The 19,729-nt window shown below is 34.5% G+C and overlaps 2 protein-coding genes across 8 annotated transcripts in view; one reads left to right on the top strand and one right to left on the bottom strand.

Moving 5' to 3' along the window:
* Positions 1-1,487, top strand: part of GNA14 (guanine nucleotide binding protein (G protein), alpha 14) — an 86,766-nt gene extending 85,279 nt beyond the window's left edge. For both annotated transcript variants that reach the window (XM_010568615.1, XM_010568616.1), the window contains exons 6-7: positions 144-297; positions 1,297-1,487. In XM_010568615.1, coding sequence (XP_010566917.1) covers positions 144-297; positions 1,297-1,487 — 345 coding nt within the window. The remainder of the gene's footprint in view (positions 1-143; positions 298-1,296) is intronic.
* Positions 1,488-5,710: 4,223 nt separating this feature from the next.
* The window catches only part of VPS13A (vacuolar protein sorting 13 homolog A (S. cerevisiae)), a 109,418-nt gene continuing 95,399 nt past the window's right edge, over positions 5,711-19,729 (bottom strand). For 2 of the 6 annotated variants that reach the window (XM_010568617.1, XM_010568622.1), the window contains 4 exons: positions 11,777-11,862; positions 11,105-11,228; positions 9,457-9,531; positions 5,711-7,927 (listed from right to left, as the gene is read on the bottom strand). In XM_010568617.1, the coding sequence (XP_010566919.1) occupies positions 7,877-7,927; positions 9,457-9,531; positions 11,105-11,228; positions 11,777-11,862 (336 nt within the window). In that variant the 3' untranslated portion in view covers positions 5,711-7,876. Of the gene's footprint in view, positions 7,928-9,456; positions 9,532-9,566; positions 10,219-10,246; positions 11,000-11,104; positions 11,229-11,776; positions 11,863-19,729 lie in introns of those variants that run through there. The other 4 variants (XR_774414.1, XM_010568619.1, XM_010568620.1 and 1 more) reach the window with 4 other exon arrangements.

Raw genomic sequence — 19,729 nt, 5'->3', positions numbered from 1 at the left:
GAACAACCAGTGCATGGCAATTGCACTTAATAAAAGTAATATTTTTTAAAAAGCTTTCAAAAAAACCTTTATGATCTCTGGCTGATGTGATTTGGATATGCTACTGTCTAGAGAATGTAACTTCATGTTAATTTTTGTTGTAGAATCGAATGGAAGAAAGCAAGGCCTTATTTAAAACTATCATTACATATCCCTGGTTTCTGAATTCTTCAATCATTTTGTTTTTAAATAAAAAAGATCTTCTAGAAGAGAAGATTATGTATTCCCATCTAATTAGTTACTTTCCAGAATACACAGGTAAGCATTTATTCCACACCATCTTCACAAAGCTAAAAGTCATATTTAAACCAGTCAGTTTTTCCTCTTAAATTGAACACAGAAAGTGGAATTATGCAATATATTTGATATCTATGCTTTTCTACTCTATCCTTTAAAGTACAAACTTCAGTTACTCAGTTTTACTGGAACTTTGTTTTTTTTACTGGAGCATTGTGGACAGAGTCTTAAGAGATATATTGCAGCCGTTCTGTTACTATTAGAGTAGCACGATCACTATTTATTTATGAGAATAAGCACCTTCTTCATCTTCGATCTCAAAAGACAAGATAGGAGGGGAACTTGGGGAACACGGCTTTTAATCCAACTCTTTATATAGTAAAAACCCATAGTATAGTTTTGCATTCATTATTATGACTTGTTATCTATATAAAAGTCCGAACTTAAAAAGAAGCCTGAATAACTTTCCTTAACATTACTTATACTTAGTCACCAAAAGAATGATGAAAATAATCATGTGTTCCATTACCTAATACAGTACTATACTCTGGAAGACATGTATCATGTTGAATCCTACAATTAATAATGAAAAGAGTTATTATGATTTAATAGCTACAGAGAAAACACACATCCCTTTCTTGGCCAAAGAGAATCCTGTTTACTTTCTGTGTTTTAGAAAATTTAATTTCTCTCATGGTCTTTGACATACTACAGTAATGTAGCAACCTATTAATATATGCTGGGTAATTTCAGTTGCATAGGTTTTTATAAAAAATTACTTCGACCTGTAATGTTTATGGTTGAAAAAAGCATACTCCACACATTTTAGAAAGCAGTGTTGCAACAGCTTTTGCTCCACTAATATATGAATGAGAAAATACCAACAAAGGAGTATGCCTTTATGGTGATTTGACATTTAAATATAAAATTAGCCTGTTAAGATACTGTCCATATCACTATGTTTCTTCCTTGACCCATAGCTTTTAACTGTTCAAAACCACTAACTGTGCTTTTGACTAGGACCTAAACAAGATGTCAAAGCTGCCAGAGACTTCATTTTGAAGCTGTATCAGGATCAGAATCCAGACAAGGAGAAAGTAATCTATTCCCACTTCACTTGTGCCACAGACACAGAAAATATTCGTTTTGTCTTCGCTGCTGTCAAGGACACGATCCTGCAACTAAACCTGAGGGAGTTCAATCTGGTTTAAAGAAGAAAACATGGCTGCAGCCACAGAGTGTGGCTTACTCATAGCACAACCTGTGTTGGTTAAAAAAAACAGTGTCTTTTTAAATATCATTTACAGAAATGGGAGAGGGATTTATATTTACTGAAGAAGTATGGATTGAGAGAACTTTAAAGAATGAGTTTAAAAGTTTACTTTTCAAGCTATACATTTTAAATATTGTGTTCATATTTCCCATGTTAGTTTTGTCTGCGAGTTATTTTTTGACTGCTGGGGGAATTAAGTATATTTAGAAGAATGTACATAACTACATTGCTGTCCAGCTGGTATTTTCTTAAGATTTTTCTTTTTTTATTATTTATTTTTATTTAGCATTTACAATCATAGCTTATAAAATTTCAAACAGCAATGCCTTAAAAATGACACGTTAGTGTTATTTTAGTGTGCTAGACAGTTTTATATTCTTGTTCTGAGCAATGTGGTTGAAAGACTTAGGGTAAACCTATTATACTTTTAGAAGCATCTCTCAGTAGCCTTGATAGGCCAAACCTGTTAATGTTCTAGGAATCATTACAAAAGATTAGTTAGTGGTGACCCTCGCATATCACTGCCTTTTTGTTCAAGTGCCTTACAATAATAAACTACCTTTCACAGTTAAAGAATGACAGATTAAGATCTTGCAGGCAGTCCATGGAATTTACTCTTTTCTGAAGGGGAAATGCATTTCCCAAACAGCAAGGCATTTAGAAAACATTCTCAGCATTCACTACCACTGGAGCTCAGAGATCATCCACAGATGCTTACAATAAACTAGGCCTTAAATTCCTCCAAGTCACTACCATAATTTGCTTTTTGCACTTCGTATTTTCCTGTTGTTGAGCTTCACAGGTAATTTTGCATGGATTAGACAGCAGTAAATCCTCTCCTCTAGAAGATTTCCAGCCATTTTCCCATCTCCTCCGCTCCCTGCCCAACTACAAGCCTCTCCACTAAAGATGAGAGCACTAATAGCTCAGTTAATTCTCCTTCACTGGGTCAAAAATTCTCAGACAAAAAAAATAAAGACATCAGGGCAATCTTGAAAACCTTTTTTATCCATGCAAAATCCATGGTGATCACGGGCACTTGATCAGCTAACCCAGCAACACTAGTAAGGAGAGTGTATTAGTAGAATAGTCTGTTATTAGCAGTAACTCAGCCCAAAAGATATGCTGAGGTTCTCCTGTATTATTTAAATACATGAAAATTCCTTTTTTCTAAGGAGAAATACTATAGCGATGGTTTTTACTACTGGCATAAAATTGCAATTTTAATGCAGCACAGAAAAAAATTCAAGTTGTATTGATTTTTCAGCTCGAGGAGTGCTTCTGTGTTTTCAAACAGGTTGCTAGTTGTCACAGTTCAGTCCTGTGAAAAAGCACACCCTGACATTTCACTGCCCATAAAAAAATGTTTACTGTTTCACATATTAAACAGCACAGTTCCGTTTTGTCCAGCAGTACAGAAAAAGTAAAGTCTGTCTGGGGCTGGTTTTGGTTGCTAAGGAGAAAACAGCTCGTAACATTTGATGCATTTGTTCTTTCTTTAGTGTTGGAACAAGCAGTAGAAGCCCGTTCTTAACACTGCTTTAACGTTTTTCCGTGAGGGAAGGACACTGACCTGTATGTTGTGCCCATACTAATGAATGGCAGTAATCAACACTGAGGGAACAGCGCAGTACACCCTGGGGTGAGGTACAGGGCACAGTGCCACTTGCTGAACAAGAAGCAGCCAAGGAGGAGTGACAGAAAGCACAGAATAAAACAGCATGTCTACATGTGTCATCTCTGTCCCTGGCATATCATCTCTACCCTCCAAGCACTATCATGTCAAGTACTCAGACCCCCTGTCCTAACCACTGTTGCTCAAAAGATAGTTCAATAGCATTTGTTGTCATAACATCTGTAGATATTGGAGTTTTACAGTACGTACTTAGAGCTTCAGTCACATGAAAAAGACGACGACAAAAATACTTTTTCTAGGGCAGCAGATTTGATGGAGGAAAGCATATAAAATGCCCAAATGCTTGGACTACTTGATCCAGTTTTGAGCCCCCTGGGAAGAAGTTCTGGAAAAACGTCTGTTTAAACTCTTAGCTGTTTCATATCTTGAGTCACGATTTGCCGTCTCTGTGAAGAGCACATTGGCATCGTGAATATGGAAGCCTGGCTTTGCTGGAGTACAAGCTTTGCAGATTGTGAGACAGTTACCATTTTACAGGACCCATCAGTACAAGAATGCTTTTCTTTCACACTTCACAACCAACATTTAAAAACATTCACAAGGGCAGTTACAAACTGCACATAGTTCTTGATCTGCTTGATGCAACAAGGAATAAAAACCCACAAAGATAAAAAAACAGGGACACCAACTTCCTTGGCAGAAATTACAGATAAATTGATCAACATAGGAAAAAAGAACCACCCTCAGTAATTTAACTGTTAGGAACTTTAGCCACCTATATCCTTAGTTCCTGGGAGGTAAATGTTTCATTGGTATTGGTTGCGTCTTCAGTTTCAGTCACTGCAGACAGAGAGGGATCAACTGGGAGAGATTAATGCTGGAAAAAGGTACTGTGGAATTGTATAGTTTGCTGAAGAAACACTGGGCATTCTTGCCTTGTACAATACTTATGTGATTCCAAGCAATGTAGTCTCCAGGTAGTTCTTTTCTGGAATTCCAATGTGAAAGGCTCAAGAAGGGGGGGGGAATTGTCTCAATAGTTTTGTGGAATATTCTCATTCATGAAGCTAATACAATATCAGGAAATATATACAAATCAAATATATAAAAATCTATTTAAATGTCATAGGGATACGGAGCTATTTACGAACAAGCCACAAGACTTAGCAATCCTATTAAGGTATGCGATGTATTTATTGAAACTGTTTTACATCAGCAGAATAACTAGGAAACTTAGGGTTGGTAGTTCAAATTCAAGAATATGCTGTAAGTATTCAATTTTAAATACCATTACATAGTAAAATTAATCTTTTATTGACTAGTGTGTGGTATTTGTTATTTGCAGATAGATGGCTAAAAATAACTCAGAAGGAACAAAAGACCTCAGCGAGTTGTTTGGTATGTAAGTGTATTTTGGGAAGTGCTAAAGATAATAAATAGCTAGTGGCATGTGTACGGAATTTTTTTTGGTGAAAAAAAGAGGATTTCTTAAGAATCTGGTTATCTGGCAACATCATCTATGTTTTTTCAATGTGGCAACAGAAAAAAATACTTTAAAGGAAGCTTAAACATGTAAATCTAGTTATTAAAAACTTTACCTTTGGTTTATTACAAGGACAAGACTAAAGTCTGTATTCTGCTTTCACTGAGATGGCTGCAACAGAAGCTTGTCCTTGTATTCTCAGAGACAGGATTTAACTTCATTTGTTGATTTCTGCCTAAGAAATTCTAAGTAATGGTATTACCTGTTAATTAAAGCAGTATATAAAGAAAACAAATAATAATCACATTCCAGTCAAATAAAATTCAGTTTCACTTTATTCAAGGTGAAGAAGAGGTCAGGGGTGGGAGGGTGGGGGGCAGGGAGGGAAAGTGTGGAAACCAAAAGAGCCATGCCACGCAAAGCCATGCAGCTGAACAAAGAAAGGTGCAAACAGTTCAACTTACAAATTTTTTAGCAATGTGTCTGGCATCTTTGATTCTATGTTTGGTTTGTCATTGATTTCTTAGAGGTAATTCTAAGCATGAACAAACTACTACTAAGAACCCAAATGACATTTCTCAAAGGTATTAAGTTTAGGTAACAGTCACCTAGAAGAGAAACTGTTCTTCAGTACAGGCCATGGTATACTTTTAAACACCACAGTGGGCATACCTAAATGCCTACATTTTAATTTGTATTGATATCCCCTTGTCTAATTGCATATACATTTTTAATAAAAATTAATATATCTATTCTGCCTTCTTGTTGAAAAAAAATATGCATATTGCAATAAGGAATGAGGCACAGCAGAGTGGAAATCTCAAACAACTCGCAGTAATCCAGAAAACTTCACAATGGCATAAGTCTGAATACCTTTCTCCTCAACCCAGGCTGATGTATAGTTAGAACAGAAAGAACTGGTGTCTGCCACGAAATGGCAAAATTCATTCATGACTGTATGGAGAAAGAGTAAGAAAAAAACCAAGGAAAAAGATAAAATTTACTGACTAGAAAAAGGGAACTATAGGAAGGCATATTGTCATTACAAGTGGAGACAAGGAGGGAGGTGGGGAAAAGGTCCCATGTTGACTTTTGAACACTTCCAGTGTTTCCGTTTTTGTGTTAAGGCTTTTCGTTAGCACAGATGATCAAAATATTTCATACTGTATAAGAAAAATGTAATTTTGGCGGAATTCTTATGTTTTCCAAAACATGAGCTTAAGCACAGACACACACATTTAAAATAAATCCTTCAACATTAATGGTTAAATTGCTCAAATATTACTGAAGTTCCAGCTGAGATTTGAGAATCAGGAGTTTGTTGGCAAAATAAATACAAGAAAGTTAAGAACTGGAGATAACATTAATTGAAATAGATGCTCTGTGAAAAGAAAATACTTAGGGTAAATTGAAAAGCTACACAAATGGGAATGTACAAAGTACTTGCAAGAGGTACTAAAAGTGAAAGTTGCAGCAGATACTCAGTAAATACTGTGGATGGAGAGAGGAGACAACACAGTAATCAAGATCATGATAAGGCTATTAATTGAACTATCATGCCTAAGATGAAAAGTGATAGATGAAAAATTACAGATATGGAATGGCACTCAGTGCACCTAATAACACGACTTATCTAAGGCAAATTACTCTATTAGTTTGGCATGATTATAACCTGAGTTAATACTCTTGGTACGTGCTTAGTGTACAAACAAGTGGAGTAACACAGTCATTGCGATAGTTAGGAATTCTCTTATAATCTTTTGATTAAATTTAAAATTTATGGGAAAAATTACAAGATTACATGTATTTTGTAACCCACTAAATGGTTACTCAACACCAAAGGCAAGACTTAGAGCAAATTAAAGAACTGCAATTGTAAGTTAGCATGCTAGTCATTTTAGATTTTACAATAATACGACAATTTGGCTATCTCAAGCACCAACACCAATGTCAGAATTATGTCCTGTAGCTATAAATATTCCAAACAGTTGTTTGGAAATAATGTTTTGGCAGAAGGTACTTACTTTATGTAGCAGATATTTTGAAGACTTCGATATGGGAATTTATGGAAACCTTCAGGTAACACTGTACTTTTTCCTGTACTTTTTATATCAACTGCAGTAAACAGCCATTCAACAATACTATGACTATTACATCTAAGAAATAAGCAGAATTGCACACATTCTGGCTTTCCCTATTAAAGTTCTGCTGTCTGGATATGAAGCAAAAAAGTTTAATTGGATAAGAAAAGTTGATAAAAGCAACTGTGAAATATTATATTTATTATTTAATATAAATTTGACTTTATTAGTCACTTGCTTAGCACACAATACTGTGTAATCCAAGGCATTTATTTTTGGTATGCAACAGTGCACTTATAACCCCATAAACTCCTTGAGCTGCAAGACTGAACTTTTATTTAAAATAATAGGCTTTAATTAATATTTTTAGTGCAGAGATATATTAATTTTCCCCATTACACATTTTTGTAAACTGTTATATTTTCTGTGAATATTGATGGAGATGTTGCAATGCTTCCTTGAGTAGAATATAAAAAAAGTTTACACTAAAAGTGATACTGTATTGCAAATTCATCATGACCTGGTCCATTCATTTACAAAAAAGAAAATTATATTGTTAACTAAGCAGCCACTCCTGTCATCATCTAAGTTAGACCTCTCCAGTCAGTAACCTCCTCCTTAGAATTTGAGTTGTAAGACTAGTGATTATTAAGTTAACATTTCCTTTGATAAAGAAATCTGAATTTCAACATAGCCTCAAGTCATAAGAAAACTAAGACATAAAGTAAGTATTGATTTTCAGAATCAAACCCAAAAGATTTGCTCTGAATACTATCATAAGAATTATTCCGGAGTTCAATTTCATTATCAAATGTAATGGTAAAACAAATTCACTTTACACTGTATTTATAAAAAAATGAAATCTGGAATTCTTATGTTAAAAAAAAAACCAAAGAAAACAAGCCAAAACTTGGCAGAATTTTTTTGATCACTAGATTTTTTTAACTTAACTTCATCTATTTTTGTTATACAGCCATAGACTGTTGTGACCATAATAAACAATTTCATAAATCCTCCTTCCCTCCTGTTTTTGCTTTTGTTGCTGATATTCAAATAGTTCTGCTTGTTAAAGAGGACTTAAAAGGTAGATGTTCAGTGTTCTTCATATCTTGGTGCTTCTCCATTCATTACAATTTTGGCTGATTCTCTCTCACTTCTTCCAGTTTAGAAAGGATCCACTGTGTGAAGGAAAAAAAGTTTCCTTGGTAAAAACCATACAAAGCAGCTGAAAATTAGATTGGTTTGGCCAGACATTTCACTACCAGCTCTCTTCCTAACTGAGTTTTAACACAGTGCTCAAAATTCTACTGTAGATTATAAACCCCTGATTTTCTCACATGAAAATGGAGGTATTTACGTACCAGTATCTGACACTGAATACCACAGCTAATTAAACTGCCTAGGTTGATATTTCAGTTTCCTGGTCTGTATTTCAATGAATGATATATTAATAAATAAATTACATTATCACTTCACCCACATCATTATTAATGCTCTGCATTAGTCTACAACTCTAGACAAATCACTGATGACAATAGAGAAGCAAGAATAACAAAAGGCAGAGAACAAGAATAGGTTGCAGCAATGTGATAATACAGTTATTTAGAAAGAAGCTTTCTCTAACTGCAATTGGCTTCTTTTCAGAAATTTCAAATTCACATGTTTACTGAACATGGAAGGGAAATTAGTTTCCAAAGAGACTAAAAAAAAAAAAAAAAAAAGAGGGGGAGGGGTAGGCAGGGCAGTGACATGGAAATCTAGGGTAGGAGATGAAGTTACATGGAGGGATTGCCAGGAGAAAGCTGCATAACGCTTTCAAGAAAGATGAGTGGATTATTACAAATCAGCATCTCCAAAGAATATAGACAAGTCAAATTCAACATGGGGCCCTCAAATACCTTGACAGTATTTGTAATGCTTTTTGAGGTAAAGGTCAGAAGGTATCACTCAGCTGTGGTTAGAAACTACTCTCATGAAGACAAAAGCAACTTAAACTGATAAGAATATGCAAAAGCAACTTAAACTAATGAGAGGATGCAACTTTCACAGACTGTTTCAAAGTGTGATCCTAGGGTACCATGTCCCACTGGTGTGAATATATACAAGACTAATTTATTGACTGTGAAAATAATTAGCTACATTAATAAAAACAGCCTGGCTACCTCATCGCTTTGGTAGCAGACCTGAACCACTCTACTCTCTGTTGTAGTCAAAACTAGTGATGTCAAAATGAAGAGATCATACAGAATATGTATATAATAATAGTAGTAATATCATATATCAAATAAACTATTTGTGTTTCTATTAGGGTTTTTCTGCATTCTTCATCCAAAACTGTATTTTGAGGAAGAGAGGAATAACACCCCACCCCCCAAATAAAACTAGGAGTAATTTACAAATATTGTTTGTTCTATTAAAACATACCATTTTGATTCACATTCATGAGTTTTTATTAGCAGTACTGTTAAATCAGCTGTTTGACAGACAGTTATAATTCCAAAGATTTACGTAAGGAAAAGTTTGGTGTTGGAATTAAGTATTTCTGAAATTCAGTACTGAATAGATCATTGCCATTTCCATCTGGGTAGTGGCTGTGTGGAAATACTGAATTTTAAATATACATGGTCATTCCAGGTTAAGAATATTTCTGTTTGACTTTTTAAGCCAAATTTAGCACAGTACAATTGTAATAGTATTTTGACTTTACCTTAGCATCCTCTGGACTTTTAAAATTAATAATTTTTCCAAATTCTTTGGCATGGAACACAGACTTAACTCGTTCCTAAAAAAAAAAAAAAAAAAAAAAAAAAAAAAAAAAATTCAAAATTGTAGTTAGTTTCTTCAAACTTTACAACTAAGAAGTTATTTACCATTAAGGCAGCTATATGGTTCAGACAGCCATGTGTACCCATTACACTAATCTGAGTATGTTCACATTGCATGCACACACCCTGAGAAACTTCATTTTCTGCATGAAAGTACCGTGGAGTGTAACACTCCAGCAATAACAAACTTCCCTTTTTACCATGGAGTCCCTGGAGACTGGAATATAAAGGTGTGTAGGAATGGAAGGCAGATAATGGAGTATGTGGGGTAACAAAATCCAGTACTCCCTAAGCTAATTTTTCATTCTCCTTTAAGTCATTACCTAAGTGGACATTCCACCAATACTGACTTGCAAGTAGTGGTCTTAGGTAGTGGAAAATAGCAACTTAGGCTTCAGAAATAGAACATAAGCAGTGCTTTGCAAAATACAGGTTTCAACCATAGATTTCAATAAAGAGCATACTGCAGACATGTGAATGGAGTCTGAAATGACTGCTGTGTAGGGGTAAAGATGGGTATGTTATTCAGCATTGTCTGAAATGACAGAAACTCTAAGAATTTTTTCATCCTGTAAAAGTTCACTTGCAGTCAGAAATCCAGTTTGGAGGATTCCAAACCAATATGGCTCTGCCTTTCATGCTCTCTGCAATAGAAACAAATAATCTGAGTGAAAAACTGAATGACTTTGTACACTGTCAAGACTGTCCTGACAACCAAGATGCGTAATTACACACATGGAGCTTATTAAAAACAGAAACAAAACTAAACACTGGCAGGTAAATTTACAGATTGAAATTAAATTCAGTTACCATCTGAACAAGAATTTAAGAATTTATTTTTTTTAAGGAACTTTGCCTCTGTAAGTACACTCAGTCATCAGCGGTCATCTTTCTCCTCATGTCCTTTGCCACTTTACCAGTGAAAGAAAGTTTTGGGATGTTTTAAAGGAAAAATTGCAAATGACAGTAACATTCTTCAACTTCCAGTGAAAGGGATAAGCATATGTTGTTACATTTTTTTATGAAGCTGTATTAAAACCTTATTATACTTTTGAAGAATTTGATTACTAGCAAATGGAAAAAAAAAAATCCTTGAAGCATAGCACATGCAAATGTACTGCTCCGATACATTTGAATCTTTGGGATCGCAACAAGGTACAAGTCCACATATTGGCATATTTCCACCATGCCAGAGTGAGTAATAAAAATATTCTGCAATTTTCTGAGACAGTTTTGTTGCATCACCATTTTCCAAACTATGAATACACCATGAACTGGTGCATACCAACAAAAAATTCCCAGGTTTCAAGGAATAATTCTATCTGTGAACACAAAGTCACCATTCTGCTTAGAACAGTCAGAAGCTAGTTATCTGAGGAGTTTGCCCATGCCAAATTTCAACTCCCTTTTCTTTATGCATCTCAACTAGAAGAGAGATCAAGAATTCAAAGGAAAGAGATCAGGAATTCCAAGTTCAATGTTATAAACAATAACACAAAAAGAAAACAAAACATGATTAGGTTAACATACCTTGGCTTCAATGCGTAATCTTCTGCCATCGACGATGAACGGTTCTTTGGTAAACTCATCATAAGTGTATTGCCATTCACATGTCAGCTGGCCAAATGTCCCTTTTGTCACAAATAACACACCACTAGGCACCAGAAAATAAAATTAGTAATTAAAAAATTAATGTAAAAATCCCTAGAAGTTATCAAGTTACCCTAGCCCCAGTGAAGTTACTCATTGTTCCAAAATAGTTTTCAACTAATGATATATAATAATCATACAGCATACTTTCCAAAAGAGTGAATTTTGAACCTTCCTCTAACTTACTTAAGAGTGTGTTTCACAGCAAAACCGCAACACTACTTCTAGCTGTATTTCTACAAAAAGTTGTACAGACTTCTTATTTGAGGATGCCTGATACTCCACTGTTAGATATTATTGACTCTGTTTCTATAATATCGTTTTCTCCTTCAATATGCTAACTTATAAGCGAATCCCACAGTTCCTTTGGCTTCAGCCTAACCAGATTTATAACAAATTTCTCATTTAAAGAAATCATAAAACCAACATTCTTTTTTTCTCCTTAAATAGAGAGATTACTGTAATACTCAAAATAATATACTGATCAACAATTAAGGCATGCACATTTTGATGATAGTTTTAAGCACTTATTATTCAGTAAAAACTGTTTACCTTTTTGTTACCATTAACAGATCTGTACTGTTGACCATAGCATGTGCAATATATCTGAGTTTTGCAAATCTTCCGTTTTCGATTTTCTAAAAGAGAAAAAAGTTTTATAACTTTGAATATGCTAGTATAAATTCATGTACTAATTTTGTGCTTAAAATTTATTTATCCTCTAAAAGTATAAATTATAACAAAGCACATAGCACATACCTTTAAATAAAAGGCTACTTTCATAAAGTCATGATATGACTAACATATGTGTGACAGCTAATGTTCATGATTATGTAGAATTATTCGGTTGCTGTTAATGCAGTTATGCAAATAAAAATCAATCCTAACCAAAACTGGCAAGGAACAATATAATTTCTCAAAACATTTCAGGACTCGGTTTTCTATGTATCTTTAGCACATGCCAAACTTCTGCTGACTAAATACAGTTCTGAGACAACAAAAGAAGTAAGGATTCATTTCCTAATTTATGTCAAGTCACCTCCAAAACACTGGAGTAATTAACTCTGGGAATAAATCTATACTTAAGTGTATACAAGAACCCACTATCATGTAGACAGTGGGACTTAATAATGCACTTGAGGTAACATTTAGCGTTTCTCTATATTCTTTTGTTTCCCTCTGAATGTACTTAATCTTTTCCTACAATTGCTGTGAATATCGTAGAATATTCTGTAAAAGGCAACAAATTTTTAATATTGATGACAGCAGATGAATTGTTCTTAAAAACAGAGGCTCTGTAACTTTAATGTGACTTGGCAAGCATTGGATTTCTGACTTTCTGAGCAACGAGTGATTAAATTAGTGATTGAATTAAGATTGCCATGTCTTAGTTGGGAATGGCAACATGACTGCTTACATACTTCCCATCTGTTACAAACTGGAAGCAAAAATAGATTTGTATAAAACAGTATGATTCAATAAACCTTTAACTCCAAACATGTTGCTTCAGATATGTATGTCAATATTTAAAAGCATGTAGGTTTGTTCTCAATGCAGTTAAAATAGCAAAACCATTTAATGAGTATTCATCACTGCTGTAAAATGATAGACATTTAATTAGGTGTACCCTACAACTTCAAATTTGCCCGCATGGGTAACTCCACTTGCTCATTTTTTTAAATGATGCCTTCCCTCAAAGATGCAGATTCTTTAGTGACTAAAATGCAAGAACACTTGAGTAACAGGTTCCCAAGAGAACTTTCCAGAAAGCTCTCAGAAAGTTCAGATTATTTCTCTCTTCCCAACTTGGTTGGGCTACAAAATCACAGCTATTAATCATGTGCCTACTTACATAAGTCACTGCTTGAATTTATTTCTGCAAGAGCTAGTGTCAGGGGCAGGATGAATACAGCAAGAAGAATGGCATAAGAAATGAGGAATTAAGGGTTTGGAAAACAGATTATTTTTTTAAAAATTTTATTTTTTTTGGAAACTCCTTATTCAAGCTTTGTCTAGGGGTTGCCATCCCTACGATTTGAGTCTCTCCCTGCCTCTCCTATTTAGGTCCAAGCTCCTATTTCATAATTAAATAACCAAAAAATCCTCTCTCGAGGTAGCCTCTACAGTGTTCCAGCACACAACACATTAGATGGTTAGAAGATAGAGTAGTCTGTATGGAAAGACAGCATGGATAGGATACTTGACCCAGATACCAAGCTACTGGTCTGGTTCTATGTCCTGATGGATTTTCAGTGTTAGCGGCCTAGCGAGAAAGACCGGGACTGGGAGGAGAAGGCTGACAGGAACTTAGAGAAATAATGCATGTGGAAAGAGCAAGGATGGTTCAATACAGGTAACAAATAGACACCATTACATTTAATCTGCAAGACTCTGTCACAATGCCAGCAGTTCCTCTTACTGACCAAACACATTACAAATATTGCAAAGTATGACGAGTATCTCTCTTCTGTTAGCAATTATAGGGGAGAAGCATTTAGTAATTTAGCCTTATTAGGATGGAGAGGATCTCTAGTCTTTCTCCTGCATCAAAGATGATAACTTTCTTATGCTATACATAGCATTGAGGTAAGGCTCTCAATCCAAATGTTAATTCCCCTTAAGTGGGACTTAAGAGAGCAGGGTTAACTCTTTCTGTCTTTTCATTAGCTTGCTAGGTAATTTTCAACAAGTCATGTCACCCCACTTTAACTTACTCTGTTTACTGATAATCAATTGAGAATTATGAAAATTATTATGGAAGTACACTACTCAGATATCACACAGGTTGCAATCCTAAACAAAAGCTACTTAAATGTCCAGCAAATTCCACAAAAACTATTTCATTCTACTAAGATTTACAAACAAGTGACTTGCTCAGCACAAAAATACTGTCAGCATGTGGTATGAACTAACTACTACTCATTGTTAGCTATAAGTCAAAGGTCACAAATTCAAGTTATCTGTGTTCTATAGTTTTGTAGATAACAGACATTAATTGGGAAATAAAACACGGGAAAATGCTGCACAGTCCATTTGCAAAAGTAACACTTGTGTCTATGTCAATGCTGAGCAGTAACTACTTCTAAATTTTCTGCCTTTAGATTTTTCTACCCTTCACTTACAATCTTTATCCCTTTCAGCATTAGACTTGCACCTATTCATTAGCTAGTACATCATAGAGGAATACACCAATTTACTGCTGATAATTCTTACAGCAAGATCACTACTGTGCTCTGCTACCAAAGTGCCTTATACAACTCAAACATAAGAGGATATATAATTGATCCCTCAATATAGATGCATAAATATGTTTTTTTAAATTTCACAGTATTTAGCTATCAATTGTGTGGAGAAAGACAGTGACTTGGACCACTGGTCATGCAAAACTACGAAAGCGAACATTGATCAATCGTTTGTTTGATATTAGTTTCACCACTGTAAGAAAACAAATATTAATTTTTAAAACACAACTTCTGTATTTCAAATTAAAAAAGGTTTAATAACCTTATTACTTTAGTATATGTTATGATTCATTGACTAGACATGGAAATTGAATGAATCTATTGAAAAAAGACACACCAGCAGCTGTAAAATGTGAAGTAATCCAAGCACAAATCCCCTCCTTTGCAAATTATTCTTACCTGTAGTACAAATGTTTAGATGTCGCTGCAATAATCTAACAGTAGATGTGATAATTTATGCAGAGATGGGTATGCAAATACGCTCAGCGTCTTAAAAGTAGCACCTCTGCATTTGGTAAGATTCCTAATCATATCACACACTCCTAATTTATTGAGAAGCAAGCACAGAGGCCTTTGACAAAGTTAGAAATGAAACAGAGCAGAGCATAAGTAGTGGAAACAAAATGTAAAATCTACAATCCTTCTGGTTATACTTCTAAAAAATACTCACAGTATATGTCATTAAAAAGTCAAAATGTTTGATATCCTTGAACTCATCTCAACTGAAACTACTTGTAAAAAAAACACTGTAAAGACCTTAATTACTTAAAAAGTGTTTATAAATCTGCTACTCTTCTCTCTTGATGTTCAGGCTAACTTGAAGTTTTCAGCTAAATTTTAGATTGCCACTGTATTTCCTTATGAACTGATTACTGTTCAAATGTGTGCGTTCTTAAGACAATTCACTGTTGTTGCTAGAAGTTCCAATATTGTATGTATCTTTCAGCTCAAATTATAAGGTGACTTCTTCAAAAGCTGTAGAATTGCTACTTTCAGCAGGCTAACCTGGTATAATTACATATCCAATCTTTCCCACAGAAACATTTAATAATTCTAAGCAGTACTTGGATCACTTGTTAGATCTAGCTTGAATGTGTGTGAAAAAAGGGGAAAAATTGTTAAAGAAAAAAATAACTTATAAAACATGTCTTTTTCTGCCACAAAAAATTTTCTCCTCATCCTTTATTAATAAGAACTAATGTTAATCTTTTATTGCCTACTCCCTCATTCCAGTTATCCTAATGTGCAATGTCATTCTACAAAAAGCAAAGCTTTTGTCCATGACATGTTACCGCCTGAATTCAAGATTCCATTCAGCCATGCTGAACAAACAACCACTCTGAAATCAACATGATTTTCTTCAAATCAACAGAAATTTGTGGTCACGGTTAACATCTGAATCTAAGGCCACAGTATGCAGGACACTAAAAATTAGGAAAGCAGCTTTCTTTTAGAACACAAAGTTTCTACTTCACAACAGAAATATAATTTGCCTATGCTGACTGGCAGAATTATCTTGATCAATTTTTCATCTGAATAACAAAGAGAATTCATTTGATGAGCTGAATGTAGAAACCATACTGATCTACACTTTCATTATGATGACCACATACAGATGTTCTGTTTCCTGCCAATATAACCAAAGTTCTTTGATTTGTAGCATCTGAAGTGATTACAATATTAGCAGGGAAATGGAAAAATATTTCAATATTCTTTTCTGTATTCTCTGTTAGCAAACAAGCTGGTGTATGCTTTGCCTAGGACACTTCTAGTTTTTACTTGCTTTTCCACCATATAAAAGCATTTATGCTTCAATCACAGACAAGTTAAAATGAAACCAAGTCACACAAGCTTCCATGTTCTTCTGAAACAATTGGTGTTAACTAGTCTCAGACTCCTGTAAATATATACAAGTCTTCTACTTGGGGATGGGCAATGGCTATGTAATAATATCCAAAAGTTGCACACTTCAGTGGTAAGGATCCTGCTCTTTCCTTTAACCTAGACACAACAGGTTTTCCAAAGGAGGATGGATGATAACAGTTGGGAGCAGCAAACTAGATAGCATGCATGAATGAATGCCTGGCAAGAGTCAGGACAATGTCAAATAAAAATGAAGTTACTTTGAACTTTAGAAGGAATTTCTCCCTATGATTTTATGAAGTGAAACCTCAGTTTTAGAGTACTTCACGATATGATGTTTATGTTTTGATCTGAACCCAAGCCCAAGCCGGGGGTGAGGGAAGGAGAGAAAGGAGGAGTATGACACACTTTTCCCACTCCTCAGATGTTCTTCCTGGCAGACTGAAGTTTGAATACTAAGAAACAAGGGCCTGTTCAACCCATTCCTACATTCTGCCATCTGATCTGAAGCTTACGTCATGACGAAAACAGGATCGCTGAACTGAAAGCTGAACACCTCCAATGCAGTAGGACACAGTACTGCAGCACGGCTTTGAAGGATTGTCTTCTCTACAAGCTTACATCCACTGCAGCACATTTGGGCAGCAACCTTGCATAACACTGTAAAAGAGCCCTCACAAACTCACACTATGAAGGCAAATTAAAAATAAAAAAAGGGTTTGTATTTTGGTTTTGGGTAGGCACTGAGCTGTGACACAGAGAACTCCACTGATTTCATGGTGCAAGTGTCAATGACTTACGTTCCTAAGCATGAAACTAGCCTATCTTTCAGCTTTAGTCCCTGGCAGGGCAAAGCCCAGTGATTTCTGGCAGGTCTACAGCTTCTGTAAAAGACTAATAACAACAAAGGTATAAACAGTCTATTAAATGATGCCAGGAACTGTCTATAGTATCCCTCTGCACTGACTTAACTCTACAAAGCCTCTGGAGAAAACAAAAAGACCAAAGAACACTGATCAAAAGGGCTGTACTGGATAACATCAAAGATAAAGAGGACAGCCAAGTCTTCACCTCAACAAGGAGAAAGCCTATAAATTCAAGTTACCATTATACAAGTCACTAAAAGAGTAAAACTAAACACTTGGGAAAAGCTGGATCATCAGTTTGTTCTGTAGCTGACAGCAGAAAACTTGGCAACCCAGGCTGAACGGATGGCACTTAGTCCTGGAGTTTTCAGCACTGGACTTCAAATTCAATTTACCAGTAAAAAAGTAGGGAAAAAAATTGTGCAGCCAAAAGTTAAACTATTAAAACACATTAAACTGAAGTGCTGGGAGGGGATGCATTTGAAGGTCTGTATTTTTTGGTATGTTACTTAAAATCCCTAAAGAAAATAATGTCTAAATCGTGATTTTTTTTTTCATTTTTGGTGCCTTAAAGAGCATCAGTTTCAGCTAGTTAGCTATTACACTTCTCACAGGTTTTTGTTCCATGACCTGGAGAGAAATTAAATCCTGATATCCCAGGTGATACAATTTTTTCTTGTCCTAAATCCAAATTATTTCTTTTCCCAATGTATATTCAGAGGAAGCTAGACTCAAGACAGAAACAAAAATTACTACAATTTTATTAATAGAAAACCTTCAAAAAGAGAACTATACTCCATGAAAGACACAAAATATGATTATATGCCTTAGAGTATTTGCCAACTACAGTGGTAAATTTTTTACTGTTTTGGGTGGTTTTTTTGTTCCGGGTTGGGTTTTTTTGTTTGTTTTGGTTTTTTTGGTTTTGTTTAGTTAGCATTCTACAACCTTTCAATCTACTGAGTAAAGAAAGAACTGGTTTTAGTTATATTGCAGTGGAACTTCAATTAGTGATATCTGACCCAGAAGTACTACCATTCATGCTAAATTTTACTTCCATATTCTGTAATGATTTGTAGAATTGTAAATTAAAAAAAGTTAGGTCTATCTGATAGAAAAAATGTATTATTTCTAAAAATCAAATTCTTTTTTTTTGCAGGGATGCTTTTTCAGTCAAAAAATGATTAAGTTTCTTTCTCAAGCTGTTTTACAATGAGGAAAAAATATGTTTTGTTATAAAATTGACATGCATTGTCTTGTAAGACAGGTCATTAAAGAAGAAAAACAATATCTTATAGGATAAAAAAGAAATTGCAGTAAAAAGCCAAAAAGGAAAAAGGAAGTGTCAGGTAACATAGTCAAAGTTACCAAAACCCAGTAAAGTTTAAAAATGCAGCAGTAACCTTTCCATAAAGTTGTACCTAACAATTTCCTCAACTTCTAGGTATGAGATGTCTTTTTTTCAGGATTGAAGATGAAAATAATTTCCTACATTCTTCAAAGAAATACCCAAGATCCATTTGTACCTGATATATTGAAAATCATTCCCACAATGTTTCAGGCAGTAACACATGGCAATACAGTCATTCATCTACTTCTGCAAGACACTCTTTTCAGATGACAGTATTACAAAATAAGTAGCAATACATGATCTGTAGCAATCTTAAGCATCAGTAGTTTCAGCTAAAACAAGCTCTTAAATTGAGTTTGTCCCGTCTTTTATCTGGGAGATTACAGGCATATATTCCTTCATTCATTGCCCAAGAGATCAGACAGTACAGGAACTTTTGAAGGCATAGCACTAGAATAAAGAGTCTTATGGATTTTAATGGTTCTTCCCTCAGAATTTTGATAACTGGAAGACATTATCTATGAAGGACATGATATCATCTTTGGTAAATATGCAAACATTACAGCAGCTCTTATTGCTTTAGAGCAATTCTAATTCTTCAGATGTTGGCAAAAGAGTTAATTCTTACTACAGTACTTATTGATACATAAATAGCTATTGCAAGATGTCTTTAGAATGCAACACAAAATTTAGCAACAAACCACAAAAAAAAAAAAAGAGAAAACTGTGCAAGCATTCCAGTGAATACAGAATAAAACAATTTTTAAAGAAGTAACTTGTAAAGCTATATTGTAGAATTCACAATACAGAATTATAGTGATTCAGTGTTGTTGGTTTTTTTTGTCCCCCATGTCTAAGTGAATAAAAAACCCATACTTTTGCATGTTATGTAACTTTTACTACACAGAGCCTTGTAAAAGCACTGGTGTTTTCTCCAGCTGCCCGTAATTTTACATACGGTTTAGTCCTGGGGTAGATTTTTTTACTTTTTTAGTTGCTATGAAAACAAAAATATTGATTTAAGAACCAAATAATTTATGGTCGCAATCAAAAATAACTAAATAATCCATTATTTCACACATCTAAGGATTCCAAAGGACAAACAAAATAAGTATTTAAAAATTACGGTAAAACAAATGATAAATGAAAAATTAAAGGTTTATGTTAAATGTTCCTTTCAAAA

The sequence above is a fragment of the Haliaeetus leucocephalus genome, unplaced genomic scaffold (genome assembly GCF_000737465.1).
Source record: "Haliaeetus leucocephalus isolate CR32 unplaced genomic scaffold, Haliaeetus_leucocephalus-4.0 Scaffold251, whole genome shotgun sequence".
Taxonomy (NCBI): domain Eukaryota; kingdom Metazoa; phylum Chordata; class Aves; order Accipitriformes; family Accipitridae; genus Haliaeetus; species Haliaeetus leucocephalus.
The sequence above is the reverse complement of the archived record's forward strand: the minus strand, read 5'-3'. Positions and strand labels throughout refer to the sequence as shown.